The 17,858-nt window shown below is 47.7% G+C and overlaps 1 protein-coding gene across 1 annotated transcript; it reads right to left on the bottom strand.

Annotated features, from left to right (window-relative positions):
• Window positions 1-14,531: 14,531 nt before the first annotated feature.
• Window positions 14,532-15,571, bottom strand: LOC113910877 (peroxisomal coenzyme A diphosphatase NUDT7-like). The gene is given in 2 exon segments (XM_035722984.1): window positions 14,532-15,016; window positions 15,019-15,571. Coding segments are annotated over 2 exon segments (777 nt in total). The 3' UTR covers window positions 14,532-14,792.
• Between the last annotated feature and the right edge of the window lie 2,287 nt (window positions 15,572-17,858).

Genomic DNA, 17,858 nt, shown 5'->3' with positions numbered 1-17,858 from the left:
TCCCATGAAGTTCATGGATGAGATAACTGAGATCATAGATAATAAGTAACTTGCCAAACAGGTGCTGGAGCCAGAGTTGGATCCGTGTCTGTTTGTCACCACAGCCCGAGCTTCTATCCACTACATACACTCCCTCAGTTCCTCATGTCTCTCTACCACCTCATGTGCGTCTTTTCCCTGCTTCTTTCCACATCTCCATTTCTTTTCTTTACCTTTCTACTTCCGTATTTCTCTTCCCCTTTCAGTTTTTTACCCCTCTGGATTCTACTTCTCCTGATTTCCTGTTTGAACCATTTTCCCCCTCTACCTCTCTATTCGAGGAGGTTCCGAAATGTGATTCTGTAAGCTAGTTCAAGAGCAAGTCATGCTGATGAATTAGTCCCCACTAAATACAAGCACAAAAGATGGGTTTCTTTTTTTTAAGATTTTATTTATTTATTTGTCAGAGGGAGAGCACAAGCTGGGGGAGCAGCAGAGGGGGAGGGAGAAGCAGACCCCCAAGGAGCAGGGAGCCCGATGCGGGACTCGATCCCAGGACCCTGGGATCATGACCCCAGCTGAAGGCAGATGCTTAATCAACCGAGCCATCCAGGCGCCCCCCCAAAAACAGGTTTCTGTGTCATTTTTACAGGGCTTTTTAACAGAATAATAACCATTGCTTAAGTGTACCTGATGTTTGATTTAATAGCCATCTCAACATAGATTAAAAATCTCCCCTGTTGTTGGACATCTAGATTGTTTCCAAATTTTTGCAGATAAAAGAAATGTTATAATAGACTTCTTCTGCATATGGTTTTTCTTTTTTCTTTTTTACCAATGTATCTATTTTAAACAGATGACATAGATCATACAATGACATAGATCATGCATGCATGTGATTTTAAAAAGTCACACTGAGTTAGTGATGTCAACCTCATGGGAGTGTAAGACTGTCCTCCTTTCTATCCCACTTTTTAAACAGTGATTACAGATTCATCCACAAGCAAAAGCGCCTTTGTGGGTGTTGTGAGATCTAGAACAATATGTCAAGAGACCTGGGAGGAGTCTCATCTACGTGTGCATCTGGTAATAGTCAGACAGACTTCAATACAGGCTGCAGAACCCATGGAGCCAGCAAACCTGCCCAGACCCATTTTACCCTGATCAGGGAAAAAAAAAAAATCTAGAAAGTGCTGACCTGGGAAGATCAGCATGAGAGAATTTGCAGAAGTTCAGCCCTACATAGGGGAGATTCTAACACCTCAGTGGATCCAAAAAGGTTAAAGTATGAGTTTGGTTGCAGCAGAGGCAACAGTAAGAAACTTTTCCAGCATCACCCTTCCCCTCCCAAGGAAACACTGCTTGGGGTTGATCTATAGGAGAGTGGCAATCTCCCATGGGGGGATAAAGGGGCCAGTGAGTGAGTGCCTAGCTACCCCAGTTGTGCAGGACACAGCTGAAGAAACCCATTTCTCTTCATCAGTACCCAGAACACGGAGGTGGGACCTCCATGACTTGGGGAGGTAAGAGGATATTGGGAAAGAGTCAGATAGGAATTTCAAAAGATAATAAAGGGATTTCACTCAGTAGGAAGTCCACCCATGAGCCTCTGTGAGTACCACACCTGGAGATGTCTTCACTGAGTCCATGGGCACCCCTAATGCTCCAGGTGTTAAACCCACACCTCCCATCTCTCTGCTCCAGCACCTTGTACCCAGCGCTCCAGCAGATGGGAAGAACAGCTTAGAAAAGAGGCTTTGGGGGACGCCTGGGTGGCTCAGTCAATTAAGCATCTGCCTTCGGCTCAGGTCACCCTCCCAGGGTCCTGGGATGGAGCCCCGCATCAGGCTTCTTGCTCAGTGGGGACTCTGCTTCTCCCTCTTCCTCCGCCTGCCATTCCCCCCTGCTTGTGCTTGCTCTCTCTCTCTCTCTCCCTGACAAATAAATAAGTAAAATCTTGGAAGGAAGGAAGGAAGGAAGGAAGGAAGGAAGGAAGGAAGGAAGGAAGGAAGGAAGGAGAAAGAAAGAAAGAAAGAAGAAAGAAAGAAAGAAAGAAAGAAAGAAAGAAAGAAAGAAAGGAAGGAAGGAAGGAAGGAAGGAAGGAAGGAAGGAAGGAAGGAAGGAAGGAAGGAAGGAAGGAAGGAAGAAAGAAAGAAAGAAAGAAAGAAAGAAAGAAAGAAAGAAAGAAAGAAAGAAAGAAAGAAAGAAAGAAAAAAGAAAAGAGACGACTTTGGTCTAAGGGTGAAAAAGAAACCACAAACATGAGCTATAGCACCACCTTCTTGAAACCAAAAGAGAGGTTCCCAGCCGGCAACCTGAGGAGTTGTAAGAATGAGAGAAGACGCAGAAACTTAAGAATTCTGCATTAGAGAGCAAGAAAGGTGGAAAAGATATACTGCTACAAAGACAGAAAAGTCCATATAATAACAGCATTGAACAAAATACATCATCCAAAGGTCACTAACAATGATTTAAGGAGATGTTTGCTACTTCAAATATGAAAGCAGCAATGCAGAACTACAAGGAACGTGAAAAAATCAAGGAAACATGTCATCACAAAATAAAATAATAATTCCCCAGTAACCAAGCTCAAAGAAATAAAATTTTGTGATCTGATAAAAGAATTCAAAATTACTATTTTGAAGAAACCCAACAAATTAAAAACTCAGAAAGACAATTCAATGAAATGTCAAAAAATACATGATCAAAGTGCAATTTTTACAAAGAGATAGAAATTATTGAAAAAAATCAAACAGATTCTAGAGCTGAAGAATTCAATGAATGAAATTAGGTATGTCATAGAGAGCATGTGCCGTGATTAGAGCTAACAGAAGACAGAAGAAGTAAGTTAGAGGATAGGAATTTTGAAATAACCCTATTAGAGGCAAACAAAGAAAAAAAAGAATGAAAAAGAGCAAAAAAAGCTAATAGGATCTATAGGACTCCATCTAAAAGACAAATATTAGAATAATTGGATTTCCAAAAGAGAAGATTGGGAAAGGGGAGCAGAAATTTCATTTAAAGAAATAATAACCGAGAACTTCCCAAGCCTAAGGAAGGAATTGAACATCCAAATACAGGAGGCTAACAGATGACTTAATTGTCTCAATGCAAAAAGACTTTTTCTAAGACATATTATTCTTATTCTTATTTAACATAGTACTAGAAGTCCTGGCTAAAACAATTAGGCAAGACATGGAAATAAAAATCATCCAAATCAGAAAGGAAGAAGTAAAATTGTCATTATTCGCAGATAATATGATCTTATACATAGAAAATCCTAAAGACTCTTCAGTTTGTTGTAACTAATTAACAAATTTAGTAAAGTTGCAAGATATAAAATCAACATACGGAAATCAGTTGCATTTCCATACAAGAATAATGAAACATATGAAAAAGAACTTTTAAACAATATCAACTCACAATAGCATCAAAAACAATAAAAGACTCAAGAATAAATGTAACCAAGGAAGTAAAAGATTTGTACAAGGAAAACCATAAGACCTTGATGAAAGAAATTGAAGAAGACACAAACAAGTAGAAAGATAACTTATATTCATGGATGAGAAACCATTAAAATGGGGCGCCTGTGTGGCTCACATGGTTAAGCCTCTGTCTTCAGCTCAGGTCATGATCCCAGGGTCCTGGGATCGAGTCACACATCGGGCTCCCTGCTCAGCGGAGAGCCTGCTTCTCCCTCTCCCTCTGCCCCTCCCCCTGCTCATGCTCTTTCTCTCTGTATCTCTCTGTCTCAAATGAGTAAATAAAAAAAAATCTTAAAAAAAAAGAAACTGTTAAAATGTTGATAAGATCCAAAGACATTTATATAGATAGCACCTCTATGTGGAATCTAACAAAGCCAAACTTGCAAAAACAGAGAGTAAAGTGTTGGTTACCAGGGACTAGGGAGTGGGGGAATTGGGGAGATGTTGTTTAAAGATACAAACTGGGAACTAGTAGATAAGTAAGTCCTGGGAAGCTAATGCACAGTGTAGTGATTATAACCAACAATACTCTAATATAAAATTCAAAGTTGTTAAGAGACTAGTCATTAAGTGCTCCCACCATAAAAAAAGAAACATACAGTGTAACGATGTAACGTGAGAGAGGTTAGCTAACGCTCCAGCAGTAATCGGATCACAACTTATAAATATATCAAATCACCTTATTGTCCACCTTAAACTTCTGCAATGTTACGAGTCAATTATATTCCAATGTTTCAAAAATTAAAACTAAGTTTAGAAAACTTTTAATCAAACTACAAAACAGCGTAGAGAAAAAGGAAAATTTCCCCTCATCTCAGGCCCCCAGTCCCCTCTGTAGGAGCCATCGATATTTCAAGTTTTTTGTGTATACTACAAAAGTATTCTGTATATTTATTAACAGATAGGCTTATGCATCTCTACATTTTTACCCAAATGGTATGGCTATAGACTGAATTGTGTCCCCTCAAAGTTCATATGTTGAAGCCCTAATTCCTATAACTTCAGCACATGACTGCCTTTGAGGGTAGAGCCTTGAAAGAGGTGATTAAGTTAAAAACAAGGCCTAATCCCAAATGACTGGTGTCCTTATAAGAGGAGGAAGTTTGAACACAAGCAGACACTAGGAACACACACACACAGAATAAAGACCAGGTGAGGACACAGCAAGGGGGCAGCCATCTCTAAGCCAAGGAAAGAGGCTTCAGAAGAAACCAGACCTGCTGATACCTTGATCATGGACTTCGAGTCTCCAGATCTGTGAGAAAAAATTCTGTGGTTGAAGCCACACGGTCTGTGGTGTGTGGTTCTAGCAGCCAACAGACCAATACAAATTTTGGTCCCCAGAGTCCAAGGCCTCTGGAACAAATTGCCAAAAGTGTGGAAGCAGCTTTGGACCTGAGTAATGGGTGGTGGCTGGAGGAGTTTGACATTCAGGGACATTGAGAGGAAGTGTAGATGGCCTTGAAAAGACCGTTGGGAGAAAAACGGAGGTTGAAGGTGATTCCAGTGAGGTCTCAGATAGAAATGAGCAGTATGTTATCAGAAACTGGAGGAAAGGCAACCCTCACTATAAGGGGCAAAGAATTTTACTAACTTGTGGTTTAGTGTCTTGTTTTTAGTGTTTTGAAGGTAGAACTGACAAGTGATGACCTTGGACTTTAGCTGAGGGAATCTCTAAGCCAAGTGTTAAAGGCATGGCCTGATTTCTCCTCAGTGCTGATCGCAAAATGTGAGCAGAGAGAGGCAGACGCCCTGAACACACCTTTTGTCTCTGTCTTCCTCTTCCTGTTATTCAGGGTACAGCTTCATACCAGGCCAACAGCTGCAGAGAACAGGCCTGAGGTCACTACCAGATTATCGTCTTGAACCTAAATACAGAGCACGCGGTCATTTCCCTCAGTATATCACTTTATCATGTCCACACATTGATCATTTATCTAGTCACTTCTGCTAATCACATTGATCTTCAATAGCTGGGACATTTAGAACCCTAAAACATCTATCTTCATCTGTCCATGAGTTTGCAATCAACCTCCCTCCAAATTGTTCAAAAATTGAGTAAGAAGATCAAGCCTCACCCTAATATCTGGATCTACATGTGTGCAGTGCTCTGCTGGGTAAACCCAGGGACTCTTCCCCTCATCCCCCACCACTAGGAAAGCTGCTTGCTCCACATATTCTCACTAGACTTCAGTGAAGGGAGAGGCCAGACCTGGGCTAGTGAACAGACCAGGATTCTCCTGACATCCACCGAGATCTGCGTGTTTGGCTTGAGCCACCGAATAATAGAAACCAGTTCCTCTCATTGATTCTCAGGTCTGCTTCTAAACCCCCTGCCCCATCCCCTCCCATGCTAAGCTCATTTTTACCTGCTGTTTTCTGTCTATCCCAAATATCAGGGTTTTCAGGGTGGTTTTTAGGAAAGAAGAATCTGGAATTGGTACCCAGCTGCTGATCAAAGGGCTGATGGGGCTGGGGGCCAGCAGGGCCCTGAGAAAGGGAAATGAGTGTGGCAGACACGATGCAGGAGAAGGTGTGGTGGAGGGTATGGATTAAGCCTCCGGGAGTCCAAAGCGGCCTCTAGTCAGCTGTGTGGGTCCCACATGGTGGACAACGTGTCAGCCCCGACCCTGCTTCTCCTGCCCCCTATGCCTTCCCTGGCACTAACTCACTCAGAGTAAGTTGACAAAGAGAAGAAGAGCAAAAGAAAGGAGGCATGAGAAGAAGACAAGCCATGTTGTAGGCAGAAAGGAGAAAAACTGATGGAAGGATTTGCCTCCGACCTGCATGCAACAGCCTGACCTTCTACTTTCCAGCGTGGAAGAACAGCCGAGGTATAGTGCACAGGAAGGAGACCCACATATGGGTCACCAAAGAGAGAAGACTCATCTCTGCACCACCCCCACCGCACTGTGCTGGCTTTCTGCCACTTTCTCAGGCTCTAGAGATGTTAAGGACACTGTGACATTGTCAAAAGCTCTTAGACGCAGGCTCAGTACCACACTTGCCATATCTGGGATATCAGGAAGGATACTTAACCTTGTGCAGCCATCACTTCCTGTCCAGCCTTGGCAGGAGGGGGGCGGGTGGACAGGTCATGATCAAGCATGTAAAGAGCCCACCACAGTGCCCAGCAGTCGGCATGTGCTAGTAGATACTGGTACATATTAGCATCCTGCCTCAGCCTGGGCTTTGAGAATTCAAGGCTCTGCAAACAGCTTTGCTGACTACATTCAGCCTAGCCAGACCCCCTTCCTGGCTCTGAGCAGAGGCAGGACCTAAGGTATGCTGTCCCAGTCTCCAAAGCTCTGCTCTCTAAGGGGAATGAAAATGAAACCATGGTTTGTTTCACAGTTCACTGAATTGCAAGAAATCACACAATGGTAAGTTTGGAAGGTTCAGGAGGCAAGTGGCTGAAAAGGGAGAGACCTGTGACCTCATCGATCCCACTTTATTTATTTACTCATTTCAGCAGCAGGATGGAAACAAGCTGAGCTGTCCCTTATATTAAATCCTTGGAAGTGCCAACACGAGGTCCCCAGCACTGCCTGGGTTCCAGGGGACTCGCGGACACCTGCCCCTCACAGTCCGGGCTCCCATGTGGTGACGGTATGGGGAATGGCTTTAAAAGCAAAGGGCCATCGATTCCAAGCCTTGAGGTGAGCGACACTAAACAAACAACATATAAATAGATAAAGAGCAAAGGAGAGAAAAATATTGCAAAGGATTTCTGCCTCTTCAACAAAGAATCAAAACGGAGAGAGTGGGGACCACAGAGAAAATAGCCGTGTGGCCACCCCTGTCCCGTTTGCAGCTGCCTGACTCACACCTGGGGCAGCTGGAGAGCTTGTCCAGAGGCCTGTCCTGGGCCTCACTTAGGAGACTTCAGGAGGTGTCCATATTTGCATGTCCCTTGCGGCTCAGCATCCCAGGCTCCTCCAGCTTCAGCTGGGGGGATTCTGCTCTGCTGCATCCTGAGGGCAGCAGGGGACCTTATCGCTGCCCCTGGCCATCCTCACACATGAGCTCAGCGACCTAGGGTTCAGGTGGGGCAGGTGGAGGAGTCTTGGCTCTTACACAGTCACAACATGGTGAGCAAGGCTGCCCCCTGCAGGCAGCCTCTGCGGGGAGGACACAAGTTCAGTCTGGCCCCCTGTCCTCCTGTGGTGGGCGCAGCGCAGGTATCTGGCCCCATCGGGATTCAGGGGCTTCTCCTCCTTCCTGGGGGGCAGAGTGCAGCTGGTGACCCAGAAGGCACAGCTCACTTAAATGGCCTGGGAGACTCACCCGGCCTCCTTCCCCTCTCTCCCTCAGGGCCCTACAAGTTCTGCCAGGTGTCTCTAGAGAGATGCAGTCACCTCAGAGTCTTCCTCTCTAGCCCCTGGCTCTCTCTTTCCAAGGAAACACCTGTTTCAGTGAGCACCATCCTCCAGCAGGTGCTGTTGGGTGGAAGCCCGGTGTCCATGGGATTCTGTCTCTGCACCTCCAGCCCGTGGGGAGACAGGGGCTCGTCCAAGTACATGTGCCCGAGGCCTGCTCTCCCCTAACCAGGAAAGCCCCCAGTTTATTTGGAAATTCTGCATCCAGGCATGTGGGTATGACGCACTTGACTCTCTCGCGTGGTCACCGTGGGTTCCAAGGGCTAGCTCTCCCTGGACTCATGACCTCACCCTATTTCTTCCAGGGCTTCCCTTGTGCCTGGGCTGACGCCACCCCAACCCCCCTACGAGGGAAGTAACCCCTTTGCTGAGTTTCACCCCTTTACCTTCAAAGTAACAAAGGGTATCTGTGCACACGGGGATTTTTCAATCTTTGAACTCCTACTCTGTAGGAGCCTTCCTGCAAATCTGCGGCAGGTGTGTCTGAGGCGGCACAGGGCAGGGTCCCCTGTCCCCACCGCAGGACAAGCTCGGGGGCCTAGTTCTGACCGAAGTTTGCTTAAGCTTGCCAGGCTGCTCTAAATTCTTGTCAGCCTTGAAAATCACATGCAGGCAGCCCTGTCCCTGCCTCTCTGGAGCTTGCAATCAGCCTGTACTTCCGACCACTAAGAGCGGACTCCCTGAGCTGCTCGCACAGCTGGGGCCAGACTTTGGTGCATCTCCCGACGTGTCAATGCTCCCAGACGTCACAAGGGGGCACCACCGACCAGCTGCCCTGCCTTCATTTGGGAGGCTTGGGCTCAGTGGTGATCTCAGATGGATTATCTGAGAATGGTTCATTTTGCTTCTCTTGATTGCCCAATTAAGTGGAAAATAGAGAAGTTTCAATGGTGGTAGCAGAAATGAGACCTGTAGTGTGCATAACTTAGTGCTTGATCTCAAACAGAGAAGCAATAACTGCGGAGCTGATAGAATCTAGAGCTTCCGCTGAAGGCTCACGGACCTCAACTTTGCGACCAGTGTGGGGATCCGTGCACAGGAGGAGTGGGTTCGAAATGCTGAAAGGAACATCTTATGGGTTGTGTCCAGGGGAGACGTGTCATTAGGAATTTCCTTTTTTTTTTTTTGGTAAAGATTTAAATAGTCCCTACCCCTAATGCGGGGCTCAAACGCACAACCCCGAGATCAAGAGTCACACATTCCACTGAATGAGTCCCCCAGGTGCCCCAGGGATTTGAGATTTTTAGTTATCTAGGAATGGAAACCTGCTTATAACATGAAGCTCATTTCCCCATTACTTTTTCGCATACATCTTCAGGATCCGTGGTGCCTGGAGCCCACCTGAGATGGCAGAAGGTTCTGCCCAATGCTGAGCCCCTAGCCTTTCACCAGCATTGCTAGGTTTTTGAGTGGAAAATCCCAGCCCTTAATCCTGTCCCAATTCCAAGGGGAAAGAGTCAGGGGCAGTGTGCAGCTCCCAGACCATGTGGATGGGATTGGGCATCTGGTGTGGTCCTTCCCCCAGTCCAAGGTCCATGGGAATTGGGGGTGGTGCCCTGGGGTCTCTCTCAGCCAGGACACAGTCACATTCTCGGTTACTGCCCATAGATCCAGCTGCACCCGTCTGTCCCGTTTTGTGTAGCTGAAGGCCCCCGCTAATGGGGCTCTCGGAGGCCAAAAAGCCACAGAAACTGGTGGGCCTAGGTGAGCACTGAGAACTGTCAGAGCACTTGCCACCAAACCCAAAGATGGCTGAGTTCAGGGGAGCTGGTCATGGAACCGGTCAGGTGGGCCCTAGGTCCCCCTCCCACCTCAAGACTTCCGGGCAAGGAGGTGCATCGGAAACCACGGCACAATCACCCCGGGGCACGTTCTTTTTAGGTGATGAGTTCGGGTCTAAGAAACCCAGAGGGTTAGCCAAAGGGATGCTTCAACTCTAAAGACCCAAAGGCGCCTCCTTCGGGCACACCTGCTTAATTTATGTCGAAAACCTATGGTTCTGGAAGCTGCAGATATCTACCAAAATGAAAAATGTTCCTGTGTCCTGAAAGCTTGTTGTGGTCAACATCAGGTTGGGGGCCCCAAAATATGGTGCTCGGCACGCATTTGGGTCCCGATGTGGCCAGACAGAAGTGTGGGGGGACTGCATTTGTGGCCAAGCGTCGTCCTGCCAAACCTCTGAGAGCCTTCAGGAGAACGACAACGGCCGTTAAGAAGAACTTCCCCTTATATGAGAAAGTGTGAGAAGTGCACGTAGAAGTAACGGTTTCCAAATTAAACAGGGATGCCTATTTATATTGGCATACAAAAGCCTCACAGAGTCTTCAAAATCCAAAATAGCTTCATTGAGAGGGTCCTTGCAGAAGGCCACTGAGAAACGACAGGTAGGGGTTGTTCAACATGACCAGCAATTGTTGCTGTTTGTCCCACTCATAAACTACAAACTGGTTCTGTGATCGAAATTGGCCAGATTGCGGAGCCTCGTAGAATTAAAAAAAAAAGTTTTTCTGCCTCCTCCCCTCAACTGAAAGGGAATGAGGTCCCCAGAGGGACAGAGAAGCGTCTGCCACCTTCCTGAAGGTATTTACTAAAGAAGATAATGTAGTTGGAGGCTGGACCCACCTATGACAGCATTTAAGGTGCAACCCAGTTCCTCGGGGAGTTGGCAGTCCCCGGCCCCACCTTACACCTCTCTGCAACACTACAATGCGGCCCTGGAGGCCAGCCAATCTTCTCGGAGGCCTTCTCCCAACCCGCAGACCTCCCTGTTTATCTCAAAGGGCTTGTGACCTGCGTTCTGGCCTGGGCCTCTGAGATGTCACTATCACAGGACAGACTGCAGGGAGGTGATCATACCAGAAGCCGGAGCTGCATTTGGAACTTGGGCCCCTGGGAAATCCTGAGTGTAGGGAGTCTGAAGGTCTCTGTTCCACCCATCTGCACGGTCTGTTCGCATGTGGTGGAGACGGGGGCTGTTTTCTACCTCCAGGTGGGAGAGCCGAAATTCAGAACTCTGTGTAATTGACATAAAGAAAATCAAGCACTTTCCTAAATTAAGTCTTCGTAGAAATTCTCAGAATGATCATAGGAAGTACCCGCACTATTTTTCAGGTTCGTAGGCTCTGGGATAATCTTTGGCCAAGAAAAGCTAGTTTCAGTTTGGTTTCATTAAATGAGGCCTGTCTTCAGACTTAGCAGCATTAAATATCGTGCAGAAATACCACTTGTACTCTACCTGGTCAAACCAGCTCACGTTCCTCACAAAATTTGTCAGCAAGAAAAGCAGCTTGGAATGATGGCCGACTGTGTCTAACGTCTCATGAAGTTGTTGTGAATGGTCTAAACGTAATTATTAAGAACAAGGAAATTAAACAGAAATAGCATAAAATATTTTTAGGTGGACTTTTTAAGTTTCTCCAAATCGTTGGGTCATCTGAAGCCTTCAGTGTTCCTAAGTTAAATGAAATGATAGATAGTCATTAAGTGTCTAGGCCAATACAAACAAGATGAAAGACTAAAACATTAAATGCCAAACAACGGCTTGCTTTTACAGGGGCCACAAAAGAGACCTGGGTCTATTCGTGAACATGTTACAAACCCTGAAACAAAATTTACCTGAAGAAAATATGTTTCCAGACATTATAAAACATATTCGTAAATTTGCCAAGCCCCAGAACGTTAGTATAAAAGACTGTTCATAGTTGTGTACTTCTTTATTTTCACAAAAAATTAAGGTTTCTAAGGGTGCAAAATTCTAATGCACGTACTTAAAACAACCAGAAAAAATAAGGGAGACTTCCCCTAATGCAACAACAGTAGGATGTGTGTTTTCAATAACAGAGGATATAAAGGATGGAAAGGCCTTCTTTGTTGAGGGAAAAGGAAGGGATTTTGTCCTAAGAGAGGCTGATTATTTTAAAGTAGGGAAGAGAAAAAACACAAGACAAAGTCTGAATGTAAAAGGGAAAGTTGGAGGTTTACGAAAAAGGAAACTTTGCTAAGGAATTTTCATGTGTGGTCAAGTCAGAAAGCATTTAATTAATTTAAGTGAATTTTAGATTGATTGGTTGATTTGAGAGAGGTGGGGGAGGAGAGGGAGAGGGAGAGAAGGACTTTTAATTTTTTTTAAAGATGTATTTAATTATTTTTAGAGAAAAAGAGCGTGAGCAGGGGGAGGGGCAGCGGGAGAGGGAGAGAGAGAGACGCAGACTCCCGGTGCAGGGCGGGGCTGCCCACAGGGCTCCAGCTCATGACCCTGAGCTCATGACCTGAGCCAAATCAAGAGTCAGTCGCTTCACCAGCTGCACCACAAGGTGCCCCAAAGTTACATGAATTTTCATATCACAAGTAAGTAGGTGCAAACTCAGCATTGGTTTTCTCTTTGTTAAAAGGACAAAGTTTCCCTGAGCTATTGGTCTGCTCTTGATAAGTGAGTATATAAGATTTTCCTTTACTCTTTTCAGTAATCCGCCTAGAAAGCAAAGATTTGGGGTTTTCCTTAATACGTTATGATGCATGAAAATGTTTCTAACCATAACTTTTTAGACTTTCTTTCCTTCAACAGAAAAACTCTAATCCACCTGCTACGTGATCTAGCAAGATCTTCCTCAGACTTTGCTTCTGGGGAACCCGTCACTCTGGGATACTTGGACAGCCACAGAGGATCCTAGCTTACGTCCCTCTATTTCCCAATTCAATACACACGTGCCTTCAATGCCTGTAGCTGCCGATGAAACAGGAGGGAATCTTCGTGGTCTTTAAAACTCGGCATCCTGATGTTACAAGGTATTGCCGTGACACAGGTGGGGGTCATTGCCTCTTCATGTTTGCCAAATGAGCGGCTTGCTATTTGTGAATGAAGAAAATTCATGAACATTTTCTCTGCCCAGAGCAGTAGCCACCATTGTGCCAAAGAGTGGAGGCCTGGTTTGTGACAGTGACATCATGGAATTCCCCAGCTGAGGTGACGAGGCAAGCACAGGGTGCTCTTCTCTGGCTACGCTGAACCAAAGAGGTGACCCGTGAGCAGGGACCTGAGGAAGCAGGTGGGTGAGGCCTGAGACTCTGCAGGGAAAGGCCTTCCAGGCAGAGGGAGTAGCAAGTGTGAAGGTCCTGAGGAAGGACTTTGCTGGGGGCTTTGCCTGAATAGCTGAGGAGCCTGGAGAGTCTGGAGTGGCGAGGGTCATAGCAGGTGAGGGCAGAGGGCCCCTGGGACCCTGGATCTTGCAAGGCCTCGCAGCCCCTGTAAGAATTCCAGCTGTACGCGGAGCGCACCGGGGAGCCAGGGGAAGGAGTTGAGCAGACGGGGGACCTGATGTGCCCCCGGTGTCGCAGGAGCTCTCTGCTTGCTGGTGTGCAGGACAAAGCGTGGAGGGTGAGGAGGGCCCAGATGGAGGCTGGGAGACCAGACAGAGGCTGCTGGGGTCTTCCTTCTATCCTTCCTTCCTTCCCTTCCCCTTCCTTCCTTCCTTCCTTCCTTCCTTCCTTCCTTCCCTTCCCCTTCCTTCCTTCCTTCCTTCCTTCCTTCCTTCCTTCCCTTCCCTTCCCTTCCCTTCCCTTTCCTTCCTTCCTTCCTTCCTTCCTTCTTTACTTCCTTCCTTCCCTTCCCTTCCCATCCCCTTCCTTCCTTCCTTCCTTCCTTCCCTTCCCTTCCCCTCCCTTCCCTTCCTTTCCCTTCCCTTCCCCTTCCTTCCTTCCTTCCTTCCTTCTTTACTTCCTTCCTTCCTTCCTTCCCTTCCCTTCCCCTTCCTTCCTTCCTTCCTTCCCTTCCCTTCCCATCCCCTTCCTTCCTTCCTTCCTTCCTCCCCTTCCCATCCCCTTCCTTCCTTCCTTCCTTCCCTTCCCTTCCCCTTCCTTCCTTCCTTCCCTTCCCTTCCCCTTCCTTCCTTCCTTCCTTCCTTCCCTTCCCTTCCCCTTCCTTCCTTCCTTCCTTCCTTCCTTCCTTCCTTCCTTCCCTTCCCTTCCCTTCCCTTCCCTTTCCTTCCTTCCTTCCTTCCTTCTTTACTTCCTTCCTTCCCTTCCCTTCCCATCCCCTTCCTTCCTTCCTTCCTTCCTTCCCTTCCCTTCCCCTCCCTTCCCTTCCTTTCCCTTCCCTTCCCCTTCCTTCCTTCCTTCCTTCTTTACTTCCTTCCTTCCTTCCTTCCCTTCCCTTCCCCTTCCTTCCTTCCTTCCTTCCCTTCCCTTCCCATCCCCTTCCTTCCTTCCTTCCTTCCTCCCCTTCCCATCCCCTTCCTTCCTTCCTTCCTTCCTTCCCTTCCCTTCCCCTTCCTTCCTTCCTTCCCTTCCCTTCCCCTTCCTTCCTTCCTTCCTTCCTTCCTTCCCTTCCCTTCCCCTTCCTTCCTTCCTTCCTTTCCCTTCCCTTCCCCTTCCTTCCTTCCTTCCTTCTTTACTTCCTTCCTTCCTTCCTTCCCTTCCCTTCCCCTTCCTTCCTTCCTTCCTCCCCTTCCCATCCCCTTCCTTCCTTCCTTCCTTCCTTCCCTTCCCTTCCCCTTCCTCCCTTCCCCTTCCTTCCTTCCTTCCTTCCTTCCCTTCCCTTCCCTTCCCCTCCCTTCCCTTCCTTTCCCTTCCTGTCTCCTTCCTTCCTTCCTTCCTTTTCTCCTTTGTGGATCTAATTGGTTTTTTAAAAACCTAATCTTCCAAATTTCTCTCTTTTTTTTTTTATATTCAACAAATATTTATTAAGTGCCTACTATGTGCTGGATACGTGTGTACAAAAAAATAACATGCTGTGGGTGAAATTATGCAACACTATGAACACATTTTTCCACTTCTGAAAGACTTTTGCTCTCTCAGGTAATACAGGGCAAGTGGGAAAAAGGCAAGGTTTTTTACCTTCATATTGCAGGAAAAATAGTCGCACCTGTCAATTGCCGACAGCTTGTGTTACTGTTGTTCTTATGGAGAAGCACACACGAAATCCTCTTAGCTATTTGGATGGTGGTCTCATAAATCATAACTTGCTTGTAGCATGCTTATTTAGTTTCAGGAAGATCTCTTCAGAGGATGAAATCAGATCATTGAGATTAAACTCCATTTCAAAGATGGGATTTTCCCCCAAAATAATTAAGGCAAGGAACAGGGCAAGTTTTGCAGTTATTCCCTTGATCTGGTAAGTGACACCATCTCTAGGGTCTGTGTACTCAAAGCAATGAATAATAACATGATGACCATATGTGTCAGGTAACGCTGGTGGTAGACATGTGGATGCAGGAAATATTCCAGAGGCACCAGGAACACACTTTTAACTTCATCGGGATTAGGCTGGGCCTGGAAGTTGTGGTCTATAAATCCTACAACTGGGGTTATCAATGTATCACTGTCAAGCAGATATGGCACCAGGCAGCAGACAACCTCCACTTGGTGAGGATGCAGCCCTACTTCCTCCTGGGCTTCCCGGAGAGCTGTATCCACATCATCCACATCTGCTGGTTCAGACTTGCCTCCAGGGAAGCAGACTTCTCCAGGTGACCTTCTTAGCTTCTCTGACCGGAGGGTGAACAACAGGTGGAGTTTTCCTTCTTTTGCCAACAATGGTAAAAGGACAGAATATTTGTTAGAGGACAAGTGAGAATATTTGGTCCCAACATCATGCTTTTTTAAGCGGGCCTTAGCATCATCTATCAAACTGTTTCTGACCGGCTCCGGGGACGCAGAGGGTCGTGCCATCCTGCAGGGGAAAGTTTGTTTCCGGACGGAGACGGCCTCAGAAGCGCTCGGCTGGGTGGACATGCCCCAAATTTCTCTTAAATAAAAAATTTCTACGATTCTTTGTGTGTACATGAACAGTTTTGAAAGCCTCTTCTGCACATCTGTTTATGTATCTTTTTAAAGAATTAAGTGTTTATTGGAATGAGGCAGAAATCTCTTTCCCCTGTCATCTGAAAGCCAGGCCGACCCCCTGAGCATTGTAGGCGTTATTGCCCCGTGGACTCCAGCATCCGGTGTTGCTCCTAACGAGAAGGATGTCACTTCAATTAGTCCACAGTCGATCTGCTCTTCTCTCTAGGAAATGGTCATATCTTCCTTATTCTTGCCCAATGTACTGGAATCTCACAGTGATGGTGCGGTGGGGTCTTACTCTGTTTCTCCTCCTTGACCCTTGCTAGACGCTTTCTACTAAAGATTCATGTCTCACTTGAGGAAACTGGTTTTTCGAAGAAAAATTCTTGCCATGGTTTCTCTGGAATGCTGTAGGTTGGTGTTGCACTCAGGGTCGACCTTCCACATCTTAGCAATTCCTCAAACACTTGTCTTTGTCATTTTTGTCTGCTCTGGGCGATGGAAGGCAAGACAGGCACCGGGGGAGACGGGGAGAGTCCAACAGCCCAGAAGGGGTTTTCAAGAAGGAAGGAGCAGCCAATCACACACGCTTCCAGGGAGTTAGGGAGAGAGAGGCTGACAATGTTGGGGCCCAGTGCCCCGACCGTTCTGCCCTCAGTGGCCCCATGAAGCTCAGGGCAGGGCAGCCTCTGGGAGCCCAGCCGGGCCTGATGGGGTCTCACTGGCTAGAGTTGCAGGTCCTGGAGGAAATGCTTTGTGGCTGGTGTTGTTCACGTTTACCGTAAAAACTGGAAGCGTCCCACAAGGCACATCGCTCAGGTCCACTTGGGATTGGGCCTCCCCGCCCACCCTCAGGCACACTCACCCCAGCCTAAGCCAACACCCAGAGGCTTCCCAGGAGTCTACTCAGCCCCTCGCTGACACAGCAGTGGTGGATTCAGCCACGGGGAAACTCACGTCCGCTTCCTGCTCTTTGTCCCTGGGACTCTCCCCCACTCTGGCTGCAGGAGGCCTGTGGAGACGAGGCTCCCTGAGAGCTGATCGCCCAGAGCACGGGAAGCCCTGCTGTTCCTTCCCAGACAGCGACTCCAACAGGGCTTACACGTGATTTGGAGGGCTCTCTGAAAGCTTCCTTGGGGCAGGAAGTGCAGGTAGAGTAGGTATGGATTTGTTGGTACTATCATTGGGGTCCAAGAAATGCCTCATTTGTCATTCTCTAAACGTCGTCCATAACGCGACACCCCCCCCCCCTCCCCGGATGCTAGAACAGTCCACCACTGCCATTCCGGGGGCTTCTCCCCTCCTCTCATCACCATCGGGAGGAGCGTCTAAAGAAGACACACAGCAGTGGAAGTTCATGACGTTTGCCTGAACTTAGAGCAGAAATACCTGCCTGTGGGGAGCTCCTGCTCCCTGTTTTGGCTTCATGCTTGGGGCCTCCCTGGTTCCTGCCAAGTCGGAAATCCATGGACATGAGGGGCCACCTCTCCGAGTGGACCGTGTCCCTGTGCGGTCACCCGCTCCTTCGGGCGCTGCCAGAATCAAGGTGGGAAGAAGCGATCCCATCCTCCCACAGCCCCCGAGGCATTCCCTCCCCTCCCCACTATCTTGGTAATCCTGCCTAGGGCTTCAGGCTTCCAGATAGAGGGGCAAGTGGGGGAGGCTGTGCTTGCTTCTGTTGGTGCTGGCCAAAACGTCCTCCCTGAGGGCAGCCATAAAATGACTGGAAAATTCCTGGAAGAAAGTGGCAGCTATTTCGAGAAGGGGAGAGAGGGCAGACAAAAGGAGTTTGGTATGTCAGCTAGGAATCCTGCCACAAAATGGTTTTTGTCCTTAAGGCGAATGTTGCACAAAAGGAAAAGAGGTTTTAGGGGGGCTTCCTAAAGCAATACCGGCCAGCCGGCAGATCCCCTGCTTGTCTACCCTCTTCAAGTGAGAGCAGAGGGGCTGGGAGGACACCCCTGGGCGGGGCAGAGACCCCCGGCCTGGGGGGAGCTCCTGGGACCAGTGCTGGGTGGCCTTTGGGAGATACTGGAAGTCTGTGTGGGAAGTGGACGAAAAGCTTGCCGTCTACCGGCGTCCTTTGCAATCTCTAGGTCATCCCCCACCCTGTGAGCCCTGGGAGAGTGGGGGTCCTGGGGCAACTGTCCCCGCCTTGGCCCCCTGCGCTTCCTGCCAGCGACACACATAGGTCATGTAGCTGCTCTTCTGCTTTTACGAACTTCCCACCCACCCG

This window comes from Zalophus californianus, chromosome 11, assembly GCF_009762305.2.
Source record: "Zalophus californianus isolate mZalCal1 chromosome 11, mZalCal1.pri.v2, whole genome shotgun sequence".
NCBI lineage: Eukaryota > Metazoa > Chordata > Mammalia > Carnivora > Otariidae > Zalophus > Zalophus californianus.
The sequence above is the reverse complement of the archived record's forward strand: the minus strand, read 5'-3'. Positions and strand labels throughout refer to the sequence as shown.